At 43.9% G+C, this 22,963-nt stretch overlaps 1 protein-coding gene across 3 annotated transcripts in view; it reads left to right on the top strand.

Annotated features, from left to right (window-relative positions):
• STAT1 (signal transducer and activator of transcription 1) overlaps positions 1–22,963 on the top strand; it is a 786,410-nt gene that overhangs the window by 593,772 nt on the left and 169,675 nt on the right. For all 3 annotated transcript variants that reach the window (XM_078680398.1, XM_078680397.1, XM_078680399.1), the window contains exon 23: positions 3,581–3,680. In XM_078680398.1, the coding sequence (XP_078536524.1) occupies positions 3,581–3,680 (100 nt within the window). The remainder of the gene's footprint in view (positions 1–3,580; positions 3,681–22,963) is intronic.

Below are 22,963 nucleotides of genomic sequence, written 5' to 3'. Positions count from 1 at the left end.
AGCCCTTCCATTGCTTAACATTCGCTGGTTTCACTGGCACTCTTATTTGCTGCCTTCTAATTGGTCAGCATGTGCTGACCTCACTTAATCTTCTTTAGGCTGGAGCCTGGACCAAGCACTGATTGCTTCAGCTTGATTGCTGTTGTGCTGTGATTGAGGCACTACTTTTGCCTTACTTCTTTTATGTTTTCCTTGTTGAACCTCTTGCCATTTGTAGCTATGTCTTAATATTCCACATGCTCTTCAAAGAAGCCCCGTTGTCCCTTGAATGGGGTGTTATAGGCTTGTATTGTGACAACAGATGGTATCTGTTTCCAAATGTATTTTCACTAAGGCATAGACATGGGTGCAAATGCTTCCTTTATGTGGTAGGATTTTTTGCCAAATGCTATATATATATATATATTTTTTTTTTTATACATGGGGAGATTAACTGATCTGCTCAGAATCGCAGGAGTGTTGTGCCAACACCGAACAACCATTGGCAAAGCCAATAGGTCGTGCCTTTGAGAGTATTGGCTCTGCCATTGCCATTTGTCTCTGCTATGCAACACAATAAAAAAGGACTATGATGCATCCAGCACTAATGAACTTTAAAAAAAACATTACATTGTTTGTGTGAACTTAAGGCACTTTTAGTGCAACTGCCCTACACCATCTTTTTCTTGGATGAGTTGGTTCTGAGGAGTCAGGAATCCTTCTTATCGAAAATTGTGAATCCCTTGCACGTTGGGTAGTGTTCTTCACTCCCCCATACCTGTCAAAAGAAGAAGAGATGCTCCATCAGTTGGACCCCAAAAGCGCTTAAAGTTTTACATTGACCATGAAATGGACAATCTGCTTTTCGTGGAAATCTGTGGAGCGAAGGAAGGGAATGCAGTGCAGAACTTTGTTGAGATGTTATTCCTCTGCATTAAAGTTTGCTATTCACTGGCCAAGAGACAGTCCTTGGAATGTCTGAGAGCCCATTCCAACAGGGACAAGAGTGCTTGCTGTTCTAAGGTCAGTGTTCTGTGGTTAGAAGTGTCCATCAAAAGAACAATTTACTTACCTTTGGTAACATTCTATTCGTACAACGTGTGGCAGTAGATACACAAGCTTTGCATACTCCGGCCATCTAGTTATTGGCTCGAACATTACACCTACTTTTTCCTTGAAGGAGCAGCTTTGAGTCATAGGATGTTGTGTGACTTCTCCTGTAGTCACCAATGCACGTGGGCCCTGACTCCACCTTTGATAGAAATGGCTCAGAGATCAACACGCTTCTTGTAGCTTTTATGAGCCTGATTGATCTACTTCTTGAGACTGATGACTGGAGCTCTATCGCTCTGTTGGTTTTCCGGAGTTGCACAACGCTCTTCTTTGACGGACCGCTGTTGTTTGCCTTGACACCCAGGTAGGCAATGCCTGGTTCCAGGCTCAGTCAAGTCCTCTTTGATCTCCGTGGACCTCACCTCCAAAAATGTGGACCCGAAGGGTGTAATGAAATGCATACCCTTCAAATTCTTTCCAAGATGCAATGTTAAATTTCAGTGTGCCGACTAGCATGTCGTTTGCAACTTCAGCCTCTCCCCCTGACCCTAACGAGGCAACCTATGACTTCTTCCTTGAAAATACTCTGGGTGTGGTAAAATAAAAGCTGTTGGGCACATTTAAAGATTCAGCAGCAGTCATTTTCTGAAATGCTGGACATCTTTGGCGAACCGAAACGGCTCGGCATCGAGCCGGAAGCGGTGAGCCCCTCCAGTGTCCCAGGGTTCCAGCTGATACCCAGCCCGAGAAATTGTCCTTGAGCGCCACCTAGGGAGAAAATAAAGACAGGGCACCTTCAATGTTGACACCAACAGGGCATTTCATGAAGAAGCCGCCAAGGACTGTTAGTACTATTGGCAGTTTCGAGCCGTGGTGCGATTCACTGCCCACCCAAAATCCCTTATGCGGAGCTAGAGTACTGCATGTGCAGGAGTGGGTCTTGAGGACTTAGAAGGTCAAGAAAAAGACCACAGAATCCTTGGGCTCCTGTCTGCTTCGAAAAATGGCTTTGGAGCTCAGCACATCCTGACACAGGAAGTCAAACCACGACACTCCTCAACACACTCTTGCCTGAAAGCAACCATCCTGCCCCTACTGGCCCACAATTGTCACATGTTACTGCTAAGGTGCCTCCTGGAAAACCATTGATCACGCTACCCCAATTCCAAAGAAATGGAGTCTAGTTTTTGAGGATGAACTCGCCTTAGCACACCATGGTACCTGGTGACAAAGAAGCATAAAGGCTAGGCTGCAAGCCCTGCTCTACAGCCTACCGCACCTAGGCCTTCACCACCACCAACCTCTCCTCCACCACAGCCACATTCACCTAACCTCTCCACCTCTTCCATAGTCTCCAAGAGAGGCAAGGACACTCCTTCTCTGCCTCAGGTAGCCCTTACCTGGAGGGGAGACCCTTATGACCAGTCTGCTGGGGTAGTGGTTGGGGATGACCCCTGGAACGTACAACATCGACCTAGTAGGCAATCCAGACCAGAGCCTTACCCAGCCAAACCATCTCCTCTGAATGATGCCACTATGTACTGTGCTATCATTTAATTAGCGGCCCATCACTATCAAGACTACATGCATGTCCTACAGGATGAAGTCGACTTTCTGGTGGGCACTCGGTAAGATAGAACATACTGTCTGAATGCTCGAGGGCATACTTACGTCAGCCCCCAGCAACTTTAGGAACCCGGCCAGGGTCAAGGTGGTCATTCTACGGATAGAGAAAATGCTTAAGACCTAATGACCCCCTTTACATAAAAGGGCAGACCAACTCTTTAGTGGTCCATATTGCAAAGAAGTAGGCCTGCACCCAGTCTACAGGAGAATCCTCCTCCTTGATAACGAGAATATGACTCCATGCTGCAGACAAACGTGTTGCTGTTGGTGTAACCACCGAGTGGCAAGCCATATATTTGGTGTGTTTGCTGTCGAAATACCACAGGTACCACTGGGAGTTGATGGAGGCCTTAGTACAGCACCTCCTTGAGACATACTGGAAGAGGGGTGTGGAGCTAATTGAGGAAGGAAAGATACTATACTCCAAAAAGATTTCCAGTACAAATATCTGTTTTACATTAGACACCACAGACACTGGTTTTTGCAGTGCTAGGTCCGTATTTAAATTCTTTCTGACAATGCTAATGTTTTTTTTTAAAGTTTCTATGATGCCTGTTATATATTGCCTTTCGTGAAAGCTGTGCGATATTGTATCACTTTTAAGTAACTGTGTGCTGAATGTCAGTAGGGCTTGCCAAGACCTTTCATTGAAAGGTAAAGAATAGAAGCTAATGAGTCAGGCTCTTTAAAGTAAATACAAAATGGGAAAGTTGCCTTATTCAGACATAGGAGAAAGGTGTTTAACAAAATTAATTGTAACATTATAAACACTACAATTAGAAAGGAAAGAGAAAAAAAGATTTGGATGGAATTTTAAATGTTTGTCCCCTGCATTGTAAACATCCTGTTTCAGGCTGTTGCGCCAGATGGAATGGTTGTTACCAGTTACTCAAAAACACTCTTCTCTTTCCTCTTCTTTTAGCCACCCATCCAGGCTTCAGACAACAGACAACCTACTACCGATGTCTCCAGAAGAATTTGATGAGGTGAAACGGTTTGTTGGTCCAGCAGAAATCGATACTGTGAGTACATTCACTCAATGGGCTCTATTTATTCAACTTCCTTGTGCAAGTAATTTAGAGGTGTTGAGATTCTGCTCTCTTCAACCTAGATATGTCACCAAAGACTCGCCGCACACTTCTTACAGCAAATACAGAAAAATGTCTATCTGAAAGAAACACGCAGTGATAGATTCCTTACCTTGGAATTACCCCCAGGGTGCAGGCGGTGCCCCCCGCGGCTCTGGCAGAGCCTGAGATTTCACCCCCAGTCTACCACCCCTTCCTGGGTGCGGGGGCGACGCCTGCTGAGGTGCAAGAGTTTCTTGCTACCATGGCCCGACTCTTTGGGCTGTCTGGCCCTGCCGGTGCGCCCACGGGCCCGACTGGGGGTCCTGCTTTGCCATCTCCGGCGGCTCCGGTCCCGGTGTCACCGGCGGCTCCAGCCCCGATGCCGCAGGCCCCCAAAGATCCGGGTTCGGATCCTGATCGACGCCGGTTGACCTAGTGACACCTCCACCGGCGCCGATCTTCCCGGTGCCGCTCCGCGGGACGTCGTCCCCAGGTTCAGCCCGGACACGGTGCCGTATCAACATCGCCCGACCCTGATGGGCCCTTTTGTGCGCTATGTCCCTCCTCCTTATTTTGAGCCTGTTCCGCAGACTTCGGTGGAAAGGGAGAACTGAGAGGGGTCTGAGGACCCTCTAGCACAGGACTGTGCTTACGATCTGGACTTGGCAGAGGATTTGGGGGAGGCCAGTGGTCTTGACACCACGCCTGCCCTTGGCATGCTGTCTCCTCCTACCGTGGCTAGGGAGGAGCGAGCCAGTTACGCAGTGGTGTTGCGTAGGGCGGCCGAAGCTCTCCGCCTCCAACTCCATATGGTGGCCATCAGGACTAATCTCCTGACAGAAGTGCTCCAACCGGCGGCTACCTCTTCGGGGCCTTTGCTGCCATTTAAGGAAGCACTATCCGACGTTCTTTTGGGCACCTGGTCTAAGCCCAACACAGGGGCTCCTGTGGATAGGAACGTGGGCCGATGCCACCGCCCGGCTCCGGAAGCCCTCCTCTTCCTTACCCAACACCACACCCTGGAGAGCTTTGTTGTCCAAACCTCTACATTCCAGAGCGCGTTCCTTACCGCACCTCTGGATAGGGAATCCAAGAAGCTGGATCAGTTTGGTAAGAAACTATTTTCATCTGCCAGCTTAGGGCTGCAGTCGGTGAACAGTGCATGCCTCTTGGGCCGTCATACTCACTCTCTGTGGACACAGTGGCGCAGGTGCTGCCTAACTGCCCGGAGGAGGCCCAGGTAGTTCTTTCCCAGGCGATTGCGGCCGTTAGAGATGCAGCAAAGTTCACCATACATTGTGGGCTAGACACCGCCGACTCACTGGGCAGGTCGATTTCCACAACCGTGGTGCTTTGGCGCCATGCCTGGTTGAGGACAACTGGCTTCTCAGGGGATGTCCAGAACACTCTGATGGACATACCCTTTGATGGTATTCGCCTTTTTGGCCATAAGGCAGCCTTCCTATTCTGACCTTTCATGCCCATCAGACACCAATGGGTGGACTAATACGCCATCATCTCCACCTCTGGCGCAACATCACTTCGGACAAATGGGTGCTGCAAATTGTCAGAAGGGGCTACTCCCTCCCCTTCGAGACAGCCCTCCAGCCATGCAACCTCAGTATCACCGCATGTCCGGGATCACTTGGCGCTTCTCCAGCAGGAAGTTGCAGCCCTCTTGGCCAAAAGGCCATCTAGCGCGTTCCGACGCCAGAAGGAGGTCGTGGTTGTTATTCCCACTACTTTCTGGTTCCAAAGAAGGACAAGGGCCTGCATCCTATCTTAGACCTTCGGAACATCAATCGCTTCTTCCGTAAGGAAAAGTTCAAGATGATGCTCACAATTGCTCAGTTCTTGTCTGCCCTAGGCTCGCAAGACAGGATGGTGGCGTTGGACTTGCAGGATGCCTATTTTCATATTCCCGTCCTGCCTTGCCACAGGCGCTACCTGCGATTCACGGTAGGCCACGAGCACTTTCAGTTCACTGTGTTCTCCTTTGGCCTTACCAGCGCCTCTCGGGTGTTCACGAAAGGGATGGCAGTGGTCTCAGCTCATCTGCACAGATCAGGGATTTCAGTCTTCACCTATCTCGATGACTGGCTATTGAAGGCGGGCTTGCCCCAGGCAGTTGTCTTCCACCTCCAGACTCCGGCTGACCTGCATTTCCTGGGGTTCTCCATCAACATGCCGAAGTTGCACCTGATTCCCTCACAGAAGCACCTTTTCATCGGAGCGGTTCTGGACTTGGGGTTTATCCTCCCGAGCAGCGAGTCCGGGACATTCAGGCTATGATTCCGATCTTTCAGCCTCTGTCCCGGGTTTCGGTCAGGATGACCCTTCGACTACTGGGTCTGATGGCCTCCTGCATCCTGCTGATGGATCATGCCAGATGGCATATGCGGGCTCTGCAGTGGGACCTGAAGTTCCAGTGGGCACAGCATCAGGGCAACCTGTCCAATCACGTCCAGATCTCGGAGGGCACTGCACGGCAATTGCAGTGGTGGCTCACAAATCGCGATTGGGTCAATGGCAGATCCCTCTCCCTTCCCCAACTAGAACATTCAGTTCTGACGGACGCGTCCCTTCTGGAATGGGGTGGCCACATGGGGGAGGAGTAGATCAAGGGCATCTGGTCTCAGGGAGACCCCAAGCTCCACATCAACCTTCTGGAGCTTCGGGCGATCCGACTTGCACCGAAGGCATTCCTTCCTTCTGTCATGGGGAGAGTAGTGCAGGTGTTCACCGACAACACCACTGCCATGGGGTACTGCAACAAACAGGGCGGGATGGGGTTGTGGACCCTTTGCCAAGAGGCTCTGCGCCTCTGGGCTAAGCTGGAACATCAGGGCATGTCCCTGGTGGTTCAACACCTGGTAGGTTCTCTGAACGCAAGGGCGGATAAACTCAGCCGCCGGTGCATGATAGACCACGAATGGTTTCTGAACTCGAGCGTGGCGCAAGGTATATTTCAGCAAAGGGGAGAACCTTGGTTAGATCTATTCGCCACCATAGAGAACGTGCGATATCATCAGTTCTGTGCGTTGGAATTTCCAAGGCGGCACTCGTTCAGTGACGTTTTTCGTCGCGAGTGGAGTTGCGGTCAGTTGTACGCCTTTCCGCCCATTCCACTTCTGCCCAGAGTGCTGAAGAAGATCAGGCACAACCGGGCCCAAGTCATCTTTGTGGCTCCGGGCTTGGTTCGAAGACTGTGGTATCCTGAGCTACTCAGTCTGAGCATCGATCCCCCGATCCGTCTGCCTCTTCGGGAGGATCTTCTGTCGCAGCAGCAGGGGACGATCTTCCACCAGAACCTGTCCATTCTCCACCTCCTTGCGTGGAGATCGAGCGGCGGTAGTTGACGTCTTTCGACCTGCCTCCCGAAGTCTGTAATGTTATCATGACAGCCAGGCGTCCCTCCACTAAGACGGTATACGCCTGCAGGTGGAATACGTTTGTGGCATGGTGCACAGCAAAGGCTGTGTATCCCCTTTCTGCCCTTCTTTTAGAGGTTCTTCTTTTTCTAACACTACTAATGTTTGTTACAGATATATCATTACCAAAGGTAAGTAACTTGTGCGACACTTCCCCTCTTTGACCTCTGCAAACAGTGTCCGAGAATTGGATGCCCACAGCGCTTTGAAGCAAAACGAGACTGATGCAACAGCATTAGTCTCATTTTGCCTCAAAGTACTTCATAAATATCACACACTAGATGTTGCAGTCTCAATGATATCACTGACAACAAACAATAAAATTTATAGTGTTTAAATTTAAGCAGAAAACCTGTTATTTTAACCAGATGTTTAATAATGGTCACGCAGAAATGTGGTATTGCTTGCATAATACATCCCATGCTGTGTCTTTTGCAGTTCACAGTACAATAGATTTTTGTATAATTCAGTTTTACATTTAAGCAAATGAATGCAGCTGGTATTTTATTCCGAAATGTGCTAGCCATTACATGGAGAGCAAATGTTTCTACATACCTGAAGAGGTTCTAACCTCGGCTGAGTAATTCAACACACTAATCAAAGGCACAAATGACTTGTAAAGAGTGTCATGAGAACATAGACCTCCCACCCACCTTTTGCAGCATGTGATGAGAGATCCTTAAATTCAGACTGTTCAGGTCACCGTACATTTGTTTAAAAAGCATTGCCAAATTCAGTTTGTCTGGACTTTTGTTTAGCGGCAGTACTTCAGGCCATTAATTTACTTGTCTCTTGAGTGAAAATCAACAGGTTGAAGTCTTTAACAAGTCTTCAAGACGTTGCTAGATGTCACTCTTGTGTCAGACACAACTGCTTAATAAGTCTTTCACAAAGCTACAGGCCCACAAGTTACTAGATGTCCCTCTCGAGTCAGATCCAAGTGCTTGAAGTCTTCACAACACTGTAGATCCTCAAGTCCTTTACTACCTGGCCGTCTGGAGAAAAGTGCAACTTCTTCAAATGTCCTTCCCAAAGCTGAGGTTATGTGGCTTCAACATTAAAACTTGCAAATATACTTTTGTTACCCTAATGAATTGTGCTTGTTTTCTATAGGATAAGTGCATATTCCAATGTTGTTCTATGAAGATGATGAGTCAATACTGCTACGTTCCAAAAATGTCTTTAGTACTAAGGAGCACATGTGATGAAAAACAAGTAAACGTAGATACAAGAAGTCGCTGGTAAAATCAATTCCCTTAACCTTATTCTTTGCAGACTAGTTTTTCACTGGCACTATACATGTGTCACTAAATAGCAGTTGCTTGCAATAATGTCAGCCTATAACTGAATTGTGGTGATCAATTACCCTAAACTGTGTAGTGTGATAGGAAAAAGCACAATATTGGTCAGTAGTGCAAACCAATAGGTAAAGAAATTTGAATAAAGATGCTTATGTACAATACAGTACTTGACACTGGAGATTGCCAGCTGGGCACCAACACAATCAAGGAGCAACTTACACAAGACTGCACTGTTCATCGTCTAAAAAAAGGAAGTTTCGATTTGGAAATATTTTCCTTTCTAAAAGAATGTTCAGCATCAAAGGGATAGAAGGTCACACAGTACACCTTAATGGAACAGGTGTCTACTTAGTCACCTAAGGATGCTTTTGAGGAGGGATTTGATGATGCCAAATTTGGCCAGGAAGAAGAAAACATTTACAGGTATGTGTCAATGAAGGTGAGCAGATCCATTTGCCTGCTCATGGAGAAGATTTTAACTCCAGAGACCATTCTTCTCTAGGGCACATGTACAAACCACCCAGAAAGACACTACACCTATGCCATTGCAACTCCAAACCTGCTGGCAAAAACACTGGGGATTTAACTTTAAGAGGATCACCCTCTAAAAGAGCTTTGGCTCCATGATAACGTGATAGACTTCGAGAGGTAACCCAACCATAAACTGGGATTTCAAGAACCAAATAGTTTGATCCGAAAGGTATCGGGGCACAGTGGTGTTTCAACATTACTCAAGAAGAGTTTTCAAAGAATAGTAACACACACATCTCAGAGGGAGAGCAAAAATCCATAAATGTCACACAAATGTGGATGCACCCTGGACATATTGTGGTAGGCATCAGAGGCAACCATTAGAACAGCCAAAGAGTAGAGCAAAGCACCACTTTCTCTTTTAGATAAATGAGTCCCTCCACCACAGTCACTGCATAGGATCACACTTACTGATTCATTGATTTATATCAAGACAATTTAAATGCAGACAAAGCAGATTTGGACCTACGAAAAAGCGAAGAGGATAATGCCTATTAATGAGTACTGCTTCAGCTTGGCAGAAATTGAGCAACTGGAAAACCATCCAATAAGGTGGATGGGTCTCAGGGATGTGATCACGAAATTAAAGAAAGACTTTGAAAAAACTGTGTATTATCATGCACAGCATGTGATGTACAACACTACAGACTGCAAACCAACTATTAAAAGTAAGTCATGTTTTCTTTCCCCCTCCTTGTGGTGCCTGCCTAGATTCAGTATTGCAGTAATCTCTGTGCACAAGGGTTTACTAGGCGCTGGTGCCTACTGCGAAAATGCCAACAAATGCCTCCCCAGTTCAACATTCCTACATACAAGAAAAAAAAGATAGGTGGAAAATCTTTGTCTGTTCAAGCAGCCACACTATGGAATTCACTACCCACACACATAAGATCCACTGAGAACCATTTTAGTTTCAGAAGATTACTCAAGAGCTGTATCTTTCCCACATGACAGCTATACTCACTACACAGCAGAGCACCACAGCATTATATTCATACATGACCAGCTATGTTTCTCACGGTATAGAGATCAAGTTGTTATTCATGTTTCATTGTAAAATGAAATATGCTTCCACACCACAAGATACGTAAGTACATCAGCCAATGTTCTAATTGCTGCTTTCATGTACATATAGGTGCATATATAGAAGAGTTTATACTAAAACTTAAAGAAATGTCATGAAAACTGTTGGACTTGGCCCTTATGGCTGGTTCACCCCTAAACTTTTTGCTTGTAATGGTGACCTGGTAATTGTGATTTTTGGGTTCTGCGCACTTTCACTGTGTCCCAGTGGAAAGTGCGTGCGCACTTTGAGTGCGTGGAGTCAGGTAGGCCTGCCCTCCCATAGGAATGCATGGGGAATGTATGGGTCCCTGGTAGTTCCTGATGCGTGGGGTGTACAGGCTCGAGTCTGGTATGTGTGGACTCGTGTGATTGAATGCTGCGAGATGGTGTATGCGGCATGTATGTGTCTAGTGGGGAAGTGCCACTTCTAGACATGGCTATGTGTGTGCTGTGAAGGTGCTGGCGTGTGATTGCTGGAGCTGGCTGGTGAGCCAGGCTCCAGGAAGGCTGGATGGGTATGCCCGGTGGTGAGTGGGAGATTAGCATGCTGATGGCTGGGGAGGAGTGTACCTGTGTCCTGAATGAGGCTGGGTTTTCCCCTGACAATGCTGGCTCCGCCCCCCTGTGGTGCGTCTAACGACCCTAGCCCTGCCAGTAAATAGAGAGGGTGGTTGAGCCCATCAGCAGTGCTCACAGACCAGCTGCGACTGGTTCTGCCCCCACCCTGCACCTACAGACAAAGGGATTCTTAGTATAAAAATGGGGCTGTGTCCCCACAGAATCTGTTCTCTTCCAGGATCCTAAGGGGGCTGCTGGGCCAGAGGACCGCCACTTGGACTGTCTGCCTGCCTGGAGACCCAGTGAGCTGGCTCTGGGCCCAGCCTTGCCCCCCTGCCTACCTAAGGACTTTGCTAGAACTCTGCCCTGCTGAGGGCACCTGGGAGCGCTGTGCTTGTGCTCCCAGCGCCTGGGAGCGCTTTGGGCTTTCCCTGGAGCGCCTGGTAGTGCTTTATTTGCCTTTGGCGCTTGAGAGCGCTTTATTTGTGGTCCTAGCGCTGGGGAGCGCTTTTGTGCACAGCCGGTGCCCACCCGGCATTGGGCCGCTTAATTGCCGCCCTCGAGGGATTCCCCGGCGTGGGGATCCCCCTGTTTTGCCCATTTGCGACGCGGGAGCTCACCCCGCTTATTTGCCGACTTTTAAGTCCCCTAGCAGGTGCCCACCCTGCCAGGGACATTGCCGCCCTAATATCGAGTGCCCACCTCGATTTGTTGTGATTTTAGGCCAGCCGGTGCCCACCCGGCATTGCCCCTCGAAAATCACCGCCGCAGCCCAGGGGCATTGGAATCGTTGCCGAGCCGCTGCCTTGTGCGACCCGGAAGTGCCGGCTCCAGGGCCGCGCTGCTACTGGCTGCCCTCAGCAGCGCGACCCGGAAGTGCCCGCGGCTCGCCTGGTTGTAGGCGGGACTTCGGGACAACAGGAAGCCGGAAGCTGCCGGGAGCCGACCCCGGGATCCGGTGCACGAAAAGGGAGAGTGGCGCCTGCCTTCTCAGAGCTCCCCGGTGTGGAGAGAGCCCCCAAGGAGCGGGAGCTCTCGTGCAGAGCCGCCGAGGAGCAGCCCCAGAGAGGAGAGCTGCAGTATCAAGAGACTGGTGAGTGGGGCCGGTGCAGCGTAAAGGAGAGGGGGGCGTCGGGGCACATTGCCGGTGCCCGCCCCTCCAGTGCGAGGGCCTGTGTGGTTGAGGCCCGTGGGGCCTCACTTTGCATTTGAGTCCCCCGTGGAGGGACTCCAACGAGACGGCCGCCTTTGGTGCTCGAGCCTGAAAGGCTCAGGGGGCATCTTGTTTATCCCGAGCCCAAGAGGCTCACAGCCCACATGGCGTTTCGAGCCTGAGAGGCTCGTGGGGGCATCAGTTGTTTTGAAGAGCCCAGAGAGGCTCTTGAGTCCCACATTGTTGTTTTAGAGCCCAGACAGGCTCAGGGGGACATTTTTTTTCTGCAGAGCCTGTGAGGCTCCCCCCATCGTGTTGGCCCCATCATCTCCAGCTGCCCAGCACTTCGTGGGCAGCTGCCACGTTTAGGCCCCCTGACTTTGGGACACAGGGCGTCCTAGCCCCCACAAGGCCAGTTGGCCTAGGGACAGTCACAGGTGGTGACTTAAGTGAGTTTGGCGCAATTGTTCATTTTCTGCACCTCTGAATGTGTTTTTATGCGTCATGTGCCTTGTCCTTACACCTCTGAATGTATGTTATGTATTGCATCATGTGTTATGTTCTTACACCCCTACAGGTATTGTGATACTTAGGTGGTTGTTTTTCTCCTAGTGCAGGTGGTGCTAGTGAGGTCCTGGTTACCAGTGATTACTGGTTGTGTGCTATTTTGTGCTACAGTGATTTTACATTCCATGTGCTATGTTCTAAGTGCTATTTCTAAAAGTTTTACTTCTAAAAGTGCTGATTCCTGACAGTGTCCAGGTGGCCCTGTCTTGTACATATCCCCTGTAAATTCTGCCCGTGCCTGTTGGCACATTGTAAAGTGTGTGTTTTTATCTAATGTGTTTTGGTGTAATACAAAGGCTGTTTTTATATAACCTTGTGTGGAGTTTCCTTTGTGGTGGGCCTGGGTGTTGTTGCTGGGGTTGCGTGCGCAAATACTTAACTCACATCGCCTCCAAGTTTATCCTTGCTGCTCGCGCCACGTTACCTAGAGGGTGAGCAGGGGTTATCTTGGCGTGTAACTCCCTTGCCCTGACTTAGGAGTGGTGGTCTCTGACTGACTTTGGCGCAAGCCCTGGCCAGCCAGGGATCCCATTTCTAACAAAAACGTATGAATTCTTCACTACAAGATAGATGTGCAGATCAGATCTTGAAAATATTACTGCTTCTGTGCACAAATGGGTATTTATATAGAGGGGTTTTGTCCAGCCCAATACGACCTTACCAAGTGTCATGTGCATATGTGTATGTATAATATGTCTATGTAGGAATATTGTAAAAAGTTGTCTAAATAGCTAAAAACAAATACAATTGACTTTTAAGGCTTTATGTACCAGTACCTGGGTAGGATTTCAGAAGGCATGCTGATCGCTATTGCATTTGCATGAAATAGACCCAATTTTAAACAGTGCTTGCACTTAAGCAGAAATGGGGGTTGGACAGGACTGCGTCTCAACTGCAATGGCTTGAAAATAGCTTTCTTTTTGGTGCATTATCCTAGAGACCTTTCGAGATGTATATCTCGATAGATAGATGGGGATATATATATATATGGGCTGCTCGGTGCCCATGTAGTGAGGCCACCTTGAAGGGCTTGGGGCTCCGGTAACGGAAAAACGCTTCTGCTTCTTTTGAATATGAATGGAGGAGCCTAGCCCACACGTGCCCCCTACCCATGAGGGAGAGCCACTGAGCAAAAAGGTACGGCGCGTGGAAAGGATTCAGATGGGACAATCTCCCGTTCTGATCGTAACCTGGAAAAAGCAGCCTTTCAGAAGTCATAATTTTAAATTACGAGCAAAGGTGAAAAACTACTCACTTGACTGCTGGAATCGAGTCCTTAAATGACATTAGTGCCTGTGCAGAAGAATTATCGCCAATGTGATTTCAACAACTGTGGACTACCAACATGCAATTAAACAACATTCACAGTGCACTATGGGACTGGGAGTACTGGTGAATACAGTCATGTGACTTACTTATTTAAATACAACCAAGCGCACCTGGGCGCTTGTACTTCCTGTCCGTGAGCAAGGCATCCCAGCCGAAACGTTGGACCTAAAGGAAACATGCGCTTGAGACTTTTGAAATAAAGGCAATTTCCAGGTATTGGCCTCACATTCTTGTTTGTTCCAGTGTGGTATTGTGGGCTGCTGCGTGCCCATGTAGTGAGGCCACCTTGAAGGGCTTGGGGCTCCGGTAACGGAGAAACGCTTCTGCTTCTTTTGAATATGAATGGAGGAGCCTAGCCCACACGCGCCCCGACCCACGAGGGAGAGCCACTGAGCAAAAAGGTACGGCGCGTGGAAAGGATTCAGATGGGACAATCTCCCGTTCTGATCGTGCCTGGAAGAAGCAGCCTTTCAGAAGTCATGATTTTAAATTACGAGCAAAGGTGAAAAACTACTCACTTGTCTGCTGAAATCGAGTCCTTAAATGACATTAGTGCCTGTGCAGAAGAATTATCACCAATGTGATTTCAACAACTGTGGACTACCAACATGCAATTAAACAACATTCACAGTGCACTATGGGACCGGGAGTACTGGCGAATGTGACTTACTTATTTAAATACAACCAAGCGCACCTGGGCGCTTGTACTTCCTGTCCATGAGCAAGGCATCCCAGCCGAAACGTTGGACCTAAAGGAAACAGCCGCTTGAGACTTTTGAAATAAAGCCAATTTCCAGGTATTGGGCCTCACATTCTTGTTTGTTCCAGTGTGGTATTGTGGGCTGCTCCGTGCCCATGTAGTGAGGCCACCTTGAAGGGCTTGGGGCTCCGGTAACGGAGAAACGCTTCTGCTTCTTTTGAAAAAAATAAATATATATATATATATATATAATACAAATACAGCGAATCCAAGAAATAAATAAGTGGTGGGAAAAAACAACACTGGAAAAATATCTTGAATATAAGAGAATCCCGCGAGGATTGAGGATCCTCATAATGCCAACCTTAAATGACTTGGATATGGACTTAATCAAACTATGGCAGACAGATACAAATGAATGCTCCTTTAAGTTAATGAGGACCTTAATCATCCATGCGAAAGGAAATTAGAAAAAATTACGAGCATGATAACGGCATTAGAATCTGAACTCGCAGATATTCCCACATCGGAAGAAAATAAAGAAATCATTGAAAACATGGAGTAGAAGGTGGCAAAACATGAAATGGAGGTGGAAAAAAGAAAGGCCAACAAATTCACCAGAGACAGACTGGACTACATGAATGGGCGAATTTATACATTCGCTCGTAAATATGACACCCTGAGAAGTCATGTAGCAATGGACAAAAACATGGATAGAACAACTGAACCAACAGAGGAGGTGGATAGCTCGGAGGTGAGCTCTGTGGAAGGAGATTCCACCAGTACACCACTGGATTTTCGGGGGGAAATACAGCTAGCACACATGGTGACACGACAAAGAGGAAGAGGCAGACCCAATGCGTGGGGAAGGGAACAACGACCACCGAAGAAACCCCCAACAAACCAAAAACCAGAAGGGGTGGAAAAAGAAGTAAAACCAAAGCGAGGCAAAGGAAGGCAAAAGTAGTCATGAAAAAGATGTCAATTTCCAACAACATAGTAATAAATTTATCAAATAAGGAATTGACGGATACACAATTAACACTTTTAAATAGAGGCCTCTCATATTGTCCCACAAAGACTATGAATGTACCTAATGCACGCATTGATCTCTACAAATTTTGCCGAAAGATAAAATTGAAGAAATATTTTGCTGAAAAGGACTGCAGAAAACCATATGTCCCTAAAATAAATAAAACAACGTCCACTGTCGTACAGAAAGATCTACCAGCTATGATAACTCTCGCATCAATAAAGGAGAGCCCCTCAATAAGCCAGGAAGATAATACGATATCTTCAGAAAAGGAAATTGAATTTTGCAACACTCTGGGAATACCAACGAACTTTGGAGGCAATAGCGGATTGAAAAAGAATTCGAAATTTTGTCCACAACTTCCACCAGGCAATAAAGTGGATCTGTTTCAAGAACTGATGGTTGAAGAAATAACGAAGATTGCCGATAGATCGGCTAGAGAAGTAAAGAAAAAACACAATCTCTCACCGGAGGAGTATAAAGCCATGGCGGAATTGAAAAGCGATACATCAATAATTATCAAATCATCTGATAAAGGTGGCAATCTCGTAGTACAGAACGTTTCCAACTATATTGAAGAAGCTAACAGGCAATTAAAAATTCAGGAACATTATGAAAAACTAACGAAAAATCCCATGGAGGAATGGACCAGCGAATATCAATCCATGTTGCTGTGCTGGAAAGAAAGAGGTCTACTTGACTTCGAGGAATATTGCTACCTAAAAACTGCAAATCCGATCATGGCAACCATATACTTTTTACCAAAGGTTCACAAGTCCCTTAAATGCCCTCCAGGAAGACCGATCGTAAGTTCAATAGGATCACTACTGGAATCCACATCCAGATTCATAGATATTTTCCTTATGAACTACGTAACAGCTTTGCCATCCTTTTTAAGGGATACAATGGATTTTTTACACAAAATCTCTGAAATTGAATGGAGGTCAACTTACTTAATGGCAACCATTGATGTTGCCTCGCTCTACACCTCAATTCGCCACGAGGATGGCGTAAGGGTGGTCAGAAATGCATTAAAAACACGCTCAGTGAACCTGTTAGAACATACGACAATGTTATTGGACATGCTTCTTTACTGCCTGACACACAACGCGTTCTTGTTTTTGGGGGGGGTGTACCTCCAAAAACAGGGAACTGCGATGGGGACATCATTTGCACCCACGTATGCAAATCTCCTGATGGGAGCATGGGAGAGTGAGGTGGTGAAGAAAGACCAAGAAAATCCAGAAGGGCCGAAGATAAAATTTTGGAGCCGTTTTATAGACGACCTGTTCGTCATATGGGACGGAAATAAGGATTCATTAAAAACTTTTATTGGATCTCTAGAAAATAATGATTACAACTTACATTTCACCTCAACAATCAGTTCTCAAACTTTGATCTTTCTAGATGTAGAAATATCAGTAAAGGATAACAAACTGTGTTCAAAGATCCACAGGAAACCGACTGCATGTAATAGCATCTTACATGCAAATAGTGGACATCCTGTAAGATTGAAATGGAGCATTCCTTATGGCCAAATGCTACGAGCAAAAAAACAGATCCGACCAAGAAGATCTAATAGAAGAAATAAACAAAATGAGCACAAGGTTTCTTGAGAGGGGATATCCTGAGGAAGTAATATCCATTGCAAGAACCAGGATGCATTTGAAGAACAGAACTAATCTGCTAATTCCAAAAAACAAAGACAAAGAAAGAACTAAAAGTCCAGATAATAACATGGATCCTGAAACTAATCATGAGAATGAAGTGACTAGACTCATTATGGATTTTGACAACCAGAGCACCAATATGAAAAAAGCCCTTCAAAAACATTGGCGAGTTCTGCTTTTGGATGCTACTTTAAAAAAGGCCCTAACTGTGCATCCTAGCATTACGTACCGAAAGACCTCTTCCCTGAGGGACATTTTAACACAAAGCCATCTGGATCTAAGGGAAGTGAGTAAACAAAACTGGTTAACTACACCAGGATTCTGGAGATGTTACAAGTGCAAGGCCTGTGAGCATGGAATAAACATCAAAAACTATAAACTGCAGAATGGGAAAACAGAAAAAATCCAGGACCATATCACGTGTGATTCGAAAGGTGTGGTATATAGACTACAATGTCCATGTGACAAGTTTTACATCGGGAGCACTATCAACAAACTGAAATTAAGAATACTTCAACATCTAAGGGCGATTAAAAACAAGGACCCATGCTACCTGATGGCCACACACTTTGCGAAATATCATCAGAGTAATCCGGCCCTATTAAAATACTCAGGGATCAAGTTAAGTAAAATCTCAGAAAGAGGTGGTGATCAAACTGTACAACTAAGACGACTTGAATCGAGAATGATATTGAGTATGGGGACGGAGGTGCCGTTTGGGCACAATCTGGATGCCGAACTACATGTACATCTGTAGAAAGATATTGATGGAATATGAACTATGAGACTGAATTGTTCATCACAGAGGTTTTTGATTATAAGACTGAATTCTTTATTACAGAGGTTTTTGATTAATGTATATAATGAAAATGATGGATTATGTACAAAGATGTGTAGGATACTGGAATAGCACATACCGTTAACCAAACCATATATTAAGCAACCCCACCGCTTCTATATACAGGATAAAATCAGGGAAGGTAAATAACAAACATAGTACTCAGGAGACAATATGGGATATGGAATTGCTTGATACAGTACTTTACAGATATCATAAATAACCACCACCCTAGTCTAGCGTAATTGGCCATACAACTTAGGACCAATTGATTGTGTACATAATTGTAAATAGTAATATTTTGAGATTTGTTATGACTTGAAAATGGTGTACATACATCTATGAGAATGTTTATATGGCTAAAGAATTTGACAAACTTGAGAAATTGTTTGTGAATAAGCCAACCCTGAGAAGAGAATGGTACCTTACTAAAAAGGTGATATGCAATTGGTTTTTGTTAAAACTCTTTTGTTAGATTTGTATTGTATATAGGAAGGGGTGGGGAAATGAGTATTATGATAAGACAATCATACTATTGTAAATATTTTGATTTGGTTTGTATAGGCTTGTTTGAATATGAGTACTTTACAGCAACTTGTAAATACAAAATGGCCACGAATATGAGCCGGCCAATATGTACTGTGCAGGGTTGAAGGTCTAGATGACAATAGAAAGGGAAGAGGGTACTTATACACAGCACTATATTTAAATCAGGTCTAGATTGAAGGACTTTATGGTCCAGTTGAAGGCAAGGAGCCGAAACGCGTAGACCGTCCGTTTTCTGACGCACTTTCATTTGCACATGGTGTGTAAATAAATTAAGTGAAAACTTATCTGTTGCTGTGCCGTGTCTTCATCTGCGGGATCGTGGGGAGAAGAAACTGAAGTAATATATATATATATATATATATATATATATATATATATATATATATATATATTCCTCTTCATTTGATTATTGTTACATCATTCACATTTTTCTTCCCACACACTACAGCATGATGGATCAGTGGGTTAACCCACGTCAGCCATTGGCTAATTTTACTGAGAGTGACTGCATTCTTCCCATTCACAACATCCATGAACAAATTGTTTCTCGTCACTACCAAAAATATACTATGGCAAAGTGTCCTCTGTGAGGCCAAAAATATCTACTTTGAGCTAATGTTTTTTCATATTGGCAAGGCCCCAGAAGCTCCTCAAACATAAAGTCTGGCCTTTGACAATACTTGTTTGAGTAATTGTATTTTGTGATGCATCATTGTTAGTAGTATATTGATAACAGGGACAACACCATATAGATTTATACCCTTGTAGTGTGGGCTAACTACTCTCTGGTGCTAGACTTTCTGTGATAGTATAAATTAAATGCCTTACATTTGTAAAACCAATGAGAAGAATGTCACACCGATGACCATGACTGATTATTTCTTGCTTTTTGGATGATGATAATTTTTTATTGTGTGAATAATTAAAATCATTACAATCACATAAATATAATTTAAAACTTTGCTGCTTTGACTTCTATAATTTCAAACCATAAATAATACAGATATATAGTGCGACGCTTAGCAGAAATGCAAAACCGGTGCATTTGCACTGTGGTGCAAAGTGCCAACAACTAAACATCAAAAATCTCACTTAAAAGCAGCTTAAAATGTTAAATAATGCATTTACAATAAACAATTTTAAAATGCAGAATGCATTTGTCCGACATGTTAACCTGGCAAGTGAATAAAATAATTATAAAATACCGAAGTGCAATTGCTTGTGTATTGACTGGTATATCTGGACATATCTTAGCAACTAGATTCAATATTGAATATTGATAGCTTATAAATTTGTTTAAATTCATGTAATCAAATTAGTTAATGAATCCACAGTTCCAAGACCATTGAGTATTTAACTAGGCATTACTTAGCAGCAAAAACAAGTGATCTATGCAAATATGCTAATACGCCAATGTGCATACTGATTAATAATATTTCCTAATTGACCCTGGAAATCTCAGACATTCAGCTGGAGATACAAGGATGTAACAGGCATAGGAAATAATTAATTCAACAGAATGGCTTTATAAACGTTGATCATTCAGGTTGAATACAAAAGTGCAGTTGTCTGTTTATGGGCAAAGCAAATCTTTGCAGCAAGATTCAATATTGATAACATACATTTGTTAAAATTCATATAATCAAATAAGTTCATAAATCCACAGCTCCAGGATTTTTGAATATTTTACTGGGCATTTTTTAGCAGGAACACCAAATGACCTGTGCAAAATGTGCAAACATGCCAATATGAACACTGTTTAGTAATATTTCCCAATCGACCCTGGAAATAATTAAGTCAATAGATTGGCTACAAATAGGTTGAACATCAAGGACCTCAATTAGGAAGTAGTTTAAAATATAGAACATAGCATTTACTGCCATGGGTCTGAAGCCAACAGTGTTTACTCTGCCTCAGCTAAAAACTTTACAAATCGACAAATAAGCGGACTAGAGCTGCCAATTAAACATAAAATCAGTGCTTGGCGGCACATTCTTATTCCTGCTTCCAAGCAATACGGTCTCCGCATAATATTATGAATGTTCAACAGAGCTAGACAAATACCATGTGAAGTAGTGTTTCCTCCATATATCCACAAAGCCTCCAGTTGTTGTTTGACCACTCTTTTAACCATAGTGGGGTACCCTCCTTAGTTGGATAAGCGCTGAGTCTAAGTCGTGAAATTGAATCTCGTATGTAGGAGGGGAAGTGCTAATAAAGTGTAGTTTTATGCCCAGCACTTCATATGATTTTATAGCTGACCAAGCTTTTTTACTGTTATAGCTTCATTTCCAATTGAAATGAAAAAAAATCACAGAACTATTAAAGCCAGCTGCAGTCTCTTGGGCAGGCCACTGGTCCTTCAAGCATAAGGTTTGGAACAAATCCCTCATGTATACCCGCAATAGGCCAGTGTATGCAGAATTGATAATTGTTAACAGCAAATGTTTGCAAGAGAGTGAGAGTATTTTAGAAATTCTGCTTGGCGCGCTAGATTCCGCCTTTGAAGGCCATACTCAGATCAAATGTGTGCCTCGCCAATATGCGTCAGGATCTTTAAAAACGACTTTACTGCTTTTTTGTTAAATAATTGTTATTTTCAGAATGAACACATGTTTAAAAACATTACAGAATTCAGATACTAAATAACATGAGATAAAAACAGAGGTTAATACAGACTATTTGAACAAGAATACTAAAAGACTAGTAATGGTGATTAAAAAAAGTCATAATATCGCAATACAGTAATGTGTTCTAGCGGGGGGAAAAAGGGTATGTTGTATGTGTTTTATTTTTATAGAAAAGAAATAGAGAATAGAAGAAAGAGAAAGAAAGAAAAGAAAGAAAAATGAAAAAGTTAAAAAGTGGGTATTATAAGACAAGTGAGTATGGGGACAGAAATGTAGTGAAAGGTAACCATAGTAAATCTGACTTAATCTTTAGATGAATAGAAGAGTGACAGACAGAAGCAATTCTATGTTAATCACAAATTAAATTTCACCAAAGCAAATTGTCTTTCCAACATGTTAATATACCTTGAAAAGCAACAGCAATAAAAAGGTCAAGTAAAATAGTTTTTGAAGGGAGTTGGTCAAAATCAGGAGATGAAGTGCCTAAAAATATATTGTGAACATCAACATCACATGAAAAAATCAAAGCACATAGCTTTCCAAAAGTCATAAACCTTGGGACAGTAGTAAAGTAAATGTATAAATGATCCTTCAGAAGAAAAATCAAAGCACATTTCGACCATATAACTTTCCAAAAGTCATAAACCTTGGGACAATAGTAGAGTAAATGTATCAATGATCCGTCAGAAGAAAGACAGGACCAACTTAATGGTGATATAGAATGGTCAATTTTGTGTAAAAAGAGGGGAGTAATAACCACTCCGTTATAAATAAAATATAAAGATTGTGTGATGTTAGCAGCGTTAGACGTTTTGAATTTATTTTGCCATAAGCGATCCCATTGAGGAACAGAAAGCGATTGAAATAAATCCTGTTCCCAAGCTAATTCGATAGGAGATTTACTACGAGTACAAGTAGATAAGGATAGGGTTTTATATATAAAGGAGACACTGGGAATTGGGTCATAAGAGATTTGAAACAGAGGTGTAATAGGTGTATATGAAATAGGAGTGGGATTGGAATCGAAATTATGTAACAAGTTTTGGAGAGCATGTGATAATGTGCTATATTGCTGGATGCAAGAGTCTGGGAAATTAAATTGTTCTTGTATTTGGGGAAAGGTTAAAATCGAATTGTTAACTATCAATTGATGTACATAAAAAATTCCCTTTTCCTTCCGGTGCTTGTAGTAAAAGGATTTGTGGCGAAATTTGATGTGTGTATTAAACCAAATTGAAGAAGATAAAAAAGATTGGTATGGATCAAAATTATTGAAAGAAAAGTGTGTGTATTATATGGTGAGAATATTTTAAGACAGGATATTTGTAAATGAAAGTACAATTGGTCATAAACATAACATCCTGAAAAGAAAAGTTATTTAACTTTGTACGTTAAACAGCAACCCATGTTGGCATAGGCATTTCTTGATAATCTTTAGACATGGAATAAAATTGGAGAATCAAAAAAGCATTGTGATATCATTAGAAATAAGGAAATTGAACACCATCCTCTGATTTTGGTTGGGTTAATTTAGAAAGGGCAATACGAGCATGTTTATTGTTCCATAAAGATTTTGTACATAAATAATTAATCTGTGAAAAATAATAATTTGGAAATTTAAAGGGTAACTTTGAAAGTGTGAAAAGCACTTTAGGGACAATCATCATTTTAATCGTATCCAATCTGCCCCACCATGATAGAAATAATGGGGACTAGGAGGACAAAAGATTCGTGATTTTTAGTTTTAAGTTAGTAAAATTATAGGATAAAGTATCAGGAATGTTTGAGGAAAACCAAGTTCCTAAATATTTAATCTTTTGTGGACACCAGGTAAAAATAGTTGAGTCAAACCTGTATTGGTAGCATGAAGAATTTAAAGG

Source organism: Lissotriton helveticus, chromosome 3_1 (assembly GCF_964261635.1).
Source record: "Lissotriton helveticus chromosome 3_1, aLisHel1.1, whole genome shotgun sequence".
In the NCBI taxonomy this organism is placed as follows: domain Eukaryota; kingdom Metazoa; phylum Chordata; class Amphibia; order Caudata; family Salamandridae; genus Lissotriton; species Lissotriton helveticus.
The sequence above is the reverse complement of the archived record's forward strand: the minus strand, read 5'-3'. Positions and strand labels throughout refer to the sequence as shown.